Below are 7,732 nucleotides of genomic sequence, written 5' to 3' on the forward strand. Positions count from 1 at the left end.
GAATCCAGGCGATGAGCAACAGCTAAACAAGAGACACTAAACGACAGACAACCCAACATCAACAGCAGCAGGCAGCAGTAACAATAGCAACAACAGGAGCAGAAGCAGGTGCACCACAGTTAGACTGGCCCTTGTAGATAGACGCAACCTCTTCATTTAGGTCTGAGGAGGATTCGTGTTTGTGGTTGTTGCGGATAATGTTGGAACTGGAGCGGTTCGGCAGCTTCTACAGCATTAAACACAATAGTTCCCATGCGATAGTTCGCCCACAAAAAGTGGGGCAGCACCGAACAATAGGGAAAGGATGGGTCTGCCGTGAACGGCGACTTTGCTGCTGGCTGCAGCGACACAAGCAACTGTTGCAACTTCTGCAGTTCCAATGGAGGCGTTTGGCCGCCTCAGATGCTGCAGCCACTACCACTGCAGCATCGGCAGCAGCAAAAACATCACGAGCTCCAGCAGAAGCGCTATTGCATCACCAGGGGAAACAGGAATCCGTTTGAAGTTTCTCTCTCAGGACTTGGGCAAGCATCATAGAGTTCAGTATGTAAGAATTTCAGATGCACGGAAAGAGAAATAGATGTAAACACGTGAACTCCTTGTTACACCGACGACCTCAAATTCCAACAGACATACGTCCAACCCCATAGACACCAGCAACTCAAAACCAATGCTATGAATAGTAGCACATATCGCCGCTGCTGCTGGTGGTGTTGTTGTACGTGTTGCTATGATATGATCTCCATTTGTTTCGCCACAGAGCAAATAATGCAGGCTGCTGGAGCTGAGAGCGCGACTTCTCGTGTCCGTAGCAGTAACCAGGACGCGAGGCAGCTGGTACGGCGGCAATGATTTTTTATGGGCAAATCAATTCAGTCCAACGCAGGCACGCATACAGACACATTTACAACACTCTATATGAAACAATAAAATAGAAAAGGGAAATATGCCAAGCAGCAGCAGTAGTACTGGCTGCTTTCTCCATACACGGTAAGTCTCCTGTACTGCCTCCACCCAGTTCTTGTTGTTGCTACTGTTCTTTTTGCTTCTGCCACAGTCTGCCCTGCACCTTGCCATTTTAGTGGGGCAGCAGGCAGTGGTTTTCCTCTGCGGATAAGCCAGAGTGGACGTCGATGTGCATAAGGGAGGCGGCGCTTCTGCTGCAACGTCGCCAGTTGGTGTTGAGCAGCCTCACTGCTTCTCTTTCGGCCTCTTCTGCCATTTCTCGATCTTCTACTGAATTCCACAACCCATGATCCCCCTGGTTTAATCCACCAAACCGCAAGCCTGTTTCTGCCTCCTCTAAAGAAGATGTCCTGGAAGACGCCTGCGAGTCCCCGTACTGGGGGAACTTGACGCACAAGTCCAGATGTCCTTCATGCCCTAACAGATCTTCCAGTGTGTGCAGCAGTAAAGAATGTTGCTGCAGAAGGAGCAGCAGAAAGCACAGAAACAGGAGAGGCGTCTAATGTAGCACAGAAAAGCACTAAGCGTCTGGAAGGTCAACGAGTCAAGGATGAATAAAGTCTGTGCTCTCAGATTGGTGAACTGTCAACAACACAGTTGCGTTTTCCCTGACTTTTCAGGGCGTGCTTGACTTTAGCGTAAACGATAAAGGGCACCCGACCCTAAACACTAAACACTACACCCTAGATCCTGTGTATACATGCATTGATATGCATCCGTAGCTTCATGCCGTCGCCCGCGATGGAGAACGCACAATGTTGAGGTGTTTCAGAGACGGGGTGTCAATGAGCTTGAGCGATTTGCAGGTGAACTTGTATCTTTCCTTCCCCTCCCTTCAGGGCAGAAATGAAGCACATGCAACAACGGAAAAAGTCAAGGAATCCACTCAAAAGAGAACGGAGGCTGCACTTGACTGTGTAGCTGATATACCAAGGCACCGAACATTCTTGCATGCTTTCGCATGCATTGGATTGCGTTGGTCTATATACAATTGTAGGCATGCCCCTCCACGGACACAACGTGCATGAATTCGGGAGTATGAACGAAGTATAGTCTATGCATGCGGTATTCGTGTATCTGGGGTTGTGTGCATGAGGCTGTTTATCCAGGCATGCAATTGTGCATCTCAATTTGTTTAGAAGATGCACCCGAAGTACTGCATGTTTGCATATCTGCATATACAACGGCACAGCGGCACTCCGAAAACATTTGGTAGGAACGCATGCACGAGTTTGCACACAGGCAAAGGCGCCTCCCCCTGTGTACTTGTGTGCATAGACTTGTTTTCTGTTCGCAGGTGCAGATGCACCTGCATGCGCACGTGTATGGTGGTGTCATTTGTGTATACTTATTTTCACGTGTATGCATGCTGGACTGAATGTATCTACAGTTGCGTTGGAGTCTTTGTGCAGACAAGTCTATGTGCAGACATCACGCCTGCATCCCATAATGAGCTTGCACATACAGGGAACCTTATCTATGGGTCAGTGAGTGCTTCATCACTGCCTAGGGTTTAGGGTTTAGATTTTAGCATTGACTGTTTAGAATTTAGACGTTTGCACGACATCATCGCACCCATAAATAAAGAAGAGCGCGTCTCGTTCGTGGGGCCCGTCGCCGACGGAGAGAACGGTAGGGCAGTGTTGAAATTCTTTCAGGTGTCTATCCACCTCGTCTCGGAAGGCCAGCCGCTGCAGAAGAAAAACCCCGCACCGAATCCTTGTCACGTGGCAGTCTTCTACTCTTTGTTCTCAACTGGCGTACACCCGAAGTGCATCCGTGCACATTTTCCTTGGTGTTTGCCTTCATAACCAGATATCACGAGCAGCTTCTCTTTCGCACCTACATGCCATCCGTGCGCATGCATATCTTCTTGCACGCAGGTGTATGCATGCAGTTATGCATGCACTTGTTGGGGCTGCATGCGTGCATGCGGGTTCATACGTTGAGGCACACACATGGATAGTGCCTACTTTCCAGAGAAAAGGGGATTCATTTTGGAGTCCGTCGAAGTGAAAACGAGCGGAGGTTCTTCGCATTGCCTGGACAGTCGGCCAGAGGGCAGGTAGAAAACGCTGGCACGTCTCTTCAATCCACCCTGGTGCTGCATTGGTCACCAGAACGACGCTGCCCACGCAGCGAGCCGCCTGCAACAGCTTCGCGCCACTGCGTGTCAGCCGCTGGAGAAGCGGCGCTGCTTCAATGTACTCGCAGGGAGCAGAGAGAAGACTCAACCCCCGAGCAGCTACCCACGAGTTAGGAAAAAAAGTGTCATCCCAATCAAAGATCACCATGCGATCTTGCAGGCTCCCCCGCAGCTTTAAAACCCGAGGGGGAGCCCCCAGGGTCCCACCTTCAAGGACAGCACCACGCGGACCCTTACGCAGGCGCTTCAAACCCAAGACCTGCACGCCTTCTCTAGACCAACCGTCGCTGCTTTGGTGCTGAGGACGACGACGCCGGCCTCCGCTACCTAGCTCCCGGCTGCTACTGCCGCTGCTGCTGCTATCTTTGCAGCTTGTGTCGACCTGTCTACTCGAGTTGTGCACATGCTCCCTTCTGCTGCCTCCGCTGCTGCAGGGATGCGCAGACGATTGACTCTGGTGCTCCACTACGCAAGCCCGTGGAGGTCTGCTACTCCCCCACCTTCTAGCTGGAGAGAGAGGATCTTCCGATAGTACTCCTGCTGCAGCTGCTACTGCTGCGCCTTCGGTGGGGAGCGCCGCAATATCGAGCAGCAGATTGACCCCTTGTATTTTCCAGTGATCCGTGGTGAGTTCCTCTGAGGGCCTACGCATGCTGCTGCTGCTGCTACTACTGCATTGCGTTTCTTCACTGTCTTGTTGCTGCAAGCCCGAAGAAACGCTTGCCATTTCGCCGTTGTCTGCTGCAGTTCGTTCTTCCTCTGAGGTATGGCTGCTACTGTACCCGCTACCGCTGCTGTAGCTGCTGCGCCTGCTCTCGTCTTCACACTCCCTGCTACTGCAATCGTAGTGGCAGCAGCTGCAGCTGCTGTCGCTGCCGTAGTCGCATACATCTGTTTGTTCCACGACATCTTGTTGAGTCTCCGTTAATTCGTTTTCATAAGAGCGAGCCTGCTGGAGTGACCATCCGTACACTGTTTCCACGGGGCCCTCAACAGGGGCCCCAGCAGGGGCCCCTAGAAGTGACGCCGCGGGGGCCACCATAGGGGCCCCTGATGGGTTCCGCATAGTGCATGCACGCGTGGAAGGTCCGCCAGCCGCAAATGCTTCTGCATCCCCCCATTCTGGTGCATCTTCGTGGGGGTTGGGTACTTGCGGAATGTCTACAGGGATGTGGGGGCCCCTGGGCCCCCCGTATTCGTAAGGGTTTGCTTGCCAAAACGCTTGCCTCTTTTCCTGGGGGCCCCCAGTGCCAGCTAAGGCCGGCGCCTGCAGCGGGATATCCCTCCACTGGTACTCTGTAGGCTTTAGGGGGGACAGTTGCGTCGCGTTCAGTTGCTCTTCTAGGGGTCCCTCAAGCGGCTGTCGAACTGCCAACCCGAAATGAACAGCAACACAAGCAGCAGCAGGAGCACCAGGAGAAGCAGCATCAATAGAGTATTCCTGCTTGTCTGCGGTCAGCCCTCCCTGACTAGTTGGAGCACGCATGCCACTTGGCAGCCCCCAAACGGCAGCAGCTGCACTATGGCAGACACGGGGTCCCCTGTCCCCTTCTGCAGCCTCTATGGCATTCCTTGACGAGGCGCCCACCGGAGTCGAGCGACACTGATGAGGCCAATCATGCATCCCATCTATTCCCCTGCTGCCGATGCTACTGCGAGGGCTGACGTCCTGGGAAACAATTTCCTGGTGTGCTGATCGGAACTCCAGGGCGGTTCCCGTCTGCGGCGCGGCACCCACATGCACCTTCTGAATACCTCCTTCGTTATGCCGCTGCACTCCCCTCCGTGCTCTCCTGCGGGTGCCTTTTGGAGAGCCCTGCATCTGTTGCTGCCCCTCTTGGTGTTGCTGTTGCTGCTGCTGTTGCCTTCGGTGCGGTGACTGTGGCTGCTGCGGCTGAGCGTGCTGCGCTCGAATTCGCTGCTCCTGCAGCCGGGTCTGTGAGTGCCGGTGTGGCGACGTCTTCTTGGTGCATGGCTGTTGCTGCAGCATTTGCCGGTGGCGGCAGCCAGTGCTGCTTGATGCTTGCATGGCCTCGTACTGCCGACTACTCAACAGCACCTCTTTTGGCAGCTGTTTCTGCTGCTGCAGGATCTTGCCTTGTGGTTTGTAGTATTGCTTTTCTTGAAGGGTGTGCGATTCACATGCATCAGTTGGAGGGCTGAAGGGCCCCCCGAACAGCAGGGGGCTGGTGGGGTTACCCTCAGAAGCTGCACTGTTTCTAAGGGAGTCTTTCGAATGCAGGGTCCCCGAACTGACACCCGCAACGGAGGACGGGGACCTCCCAGATCCAGCGGAAAATTCAGCAGAAGCTTCTTTTGGATCAGTGCTGTGGAAAGCTGTGAAGACCCTCTGGAAACGGAACGAAGAAGTGTCTCCAGGCAGTCTAGGCGTGCTGCTGCAGCTACTGTTGCCGTTTTTGCTGCCACCAACCCTGCGGTTGATCCTGTTGCTGGTGCTGGGGAGATCACACATCTCTGCAGGCAAGGTCAGATCTGGAGAGCCGTACAGGAGGCTGAGCGAGCTGTAGTGTGATTCTGGAGTAAGAGTAATGAGAGGCGCAAAGCAAGTAATTGGAGGTAGCCAGGGGCGCGAGGCAGATCATTGGAGTCTAAAGAGCCATTAAAAGGAATGCGTATGCAAATTTCAGTGCTGATATCGTACAAAAAGACGAAATTTTTCAGGTGACACTACTGAAACGAGTTGTGCACCACTGGGACGGGATCTGCAGCGGGTGACCAAACCACTGGACCAGTGCCGGCGGAAGACTTCGGAGAAAATGAGGCACACGTTGCACAAGAAAGGCAAAAACTCAAAATTAAATCAAAGTTGCAAGCAATGTACTGACATTTCCGGCATACCAAGGAAAAGGAAGCAGGGAGCCTGGACCGACATCGCTCCATATAAGCTGGCGGCAATGCACAACACCTGGACGGCTGTGGGCTGCAGGCATACAACGCGGCTAAAAGCCCCGTGTATAAACCTAAAAACATAAGTCCAAATTAAATAGTAAAGATGTATTTATGACCAACTGTTACCACAGCGAGACCTTAGCAGAATCGCAGCTGTGTACGAGAGACTACGGACGGCTCTCCGTTGGTTAAGTAAACTGTTTATGCCACTGCATGCTGCAAATGGACTTAAAGGGGTGTTTTTAAAAGCTCATAAATAACGGTTTTCTATCCATACATATTTATGCATGCTATACTATGCGAACACGAATCCCTTTCTAGCCCACAGCCCAACAAACACTAGGAGGGGCCATAGCCTGTTTAGGCAGTTCCGGGTATTTGACGACTGATTCCGCCTGCAATTTTTATATTTAGCATACCAGTGTATTTTCCTATAATCCTACGCAGCAAATCTCGCATCGGGCTCATCACAGAAGTAACATTCCGTTGACTGTACGATGTAATAAAGTTGTTACTCCACAAGCATTTTAAGGACACTTCGACGCTATATTGCATTACTGGACTAACTGTGGGGAAGCCTTATACTGGGCAAGTCTTTGGATTCACATTTTGTTTGACTTCCCGCTGGGCGGTTGTTTCTGCAAAGCACCTACAGTGGTCCTTGGCACTTTGGCGCGGCTCTGGTTAACCGCTAGCTCAGGGCGTGCTCTGTGTAGGTTGCTCCTCATGCAAAAACTAAAGGCAAATGCGGATCCTCGGGTTGGTTGGGTCTACCCTCGTTGCATGCATGCGGACGTTGATCTGAGGAGTCCCAGCAAAGTATGCACCCTACATTCCACAGCAAATTTTGAAGGTACGATTAAGTAAACATACATTCTCAGCAAGCGGTTAACCCCTTTTACCGGCTGCCTGTGAAATACATAGGATGCTTCTCATGTGTCTGTGGAAGCATAATTTTCCATATGGAAATACACGAAATGGCTCTCAAATTTATGTTTGATGCAGGTCCCTGGCATTCTATGAATCTCTGCGGTCGCTCATGCACGAGTGTGACGCATACAACGTCGTAAAGCTTGTATGCTGGCTTTCTGTGGATCTATGCGGTCACACATGCGTGAGGGTGATGCATACATGCGTAAAGCAACTGAAGCAACTTCTTCTTGCACCCTGTCTTTAAACGTATCATGACGGCAAGTAGAGCTTCTGAGGACAGGTTTCAGGTGCCTTTGATTACTAATTTTTTGTTGTGGTACTCCGGGAGGAAGGCCTACGACGCCACCACATGCATAGAAACACAGTTCGCCTCATGCGCGGCATCGGGGTGCCCTAACGCTTAGAAAGAAGATGAGAATTAGCAGACAAAAATAAAGCAGCAGGACGTTCTCTTCGTAAATTGCAACAATCTAATAATAAGAGCAGCACCAATCAGTGTTGTGGGTATATGGCTTCCCGGACGGGCTCACAGCAGATTACTGACATCCCAGCAGTTCCTGCTGCATGCACATGCCTAGTAATTTTGTGGTGTACGCTTGCAGAGTCAGTTCTGTGTACTCGTACACTGATTATCTCTGTGTGCTGGTGTCGTGTAGTCTCTTCTGTAGTTTCGGTTTCCTCTGTGTACTCGTACCTTTTCGGCTCTTGTGCCGCTCTTCTTGCCTTTTTCATATGCGATTTTTGCTTCTTTTGCCCTCTTCCGATATATCTCGAGCC

General features: G+C 51.7%; 1 protein-coding gene across 1 annotated transcript; it reads right to left on the minus strand.

Annotated features, from left to right (window-relative positions):
• Positions 1–1,078: 1,078 nt before the first annotated feature.
• On the minus strand, positions 1,079–5,585 carry EMWEY_00029540 (hypothetical protein, conserved; the record flags this gene model as incomplete). Its single annotated transcript, XM_013481518.1, has 4 exons — positions 1,079–1,423; positions 1,721–1,799; positions 2,542–2,657; positions 2,940–5,585. The coding sequence occupies 4 exons, from the start codon at positions 5,583–5,585 to the stop codon at positions 1,079–1,081; spliced, it is 3,186 nt and encodes a 1,061-aa protein (XP_013336972.1).
• Between the last annotated feature and the right edge of the window lie 2,147 nt (positions 5,586–7,732).

This window comes from Eimeria maxima, genomic scaffold, assembly GCF_000499605.1.
Source record: "Eimeria maxima Weybridge genomic scaffold, Emw_scaff349, whole genome shotgun sequence".
Classification (NCBI taxonomy): Eukaryota; Apicomplexa; class Conoidasida; order Eucoccidiorida; family Eimeriidae; genus Eimeria; species Eimeria maxima.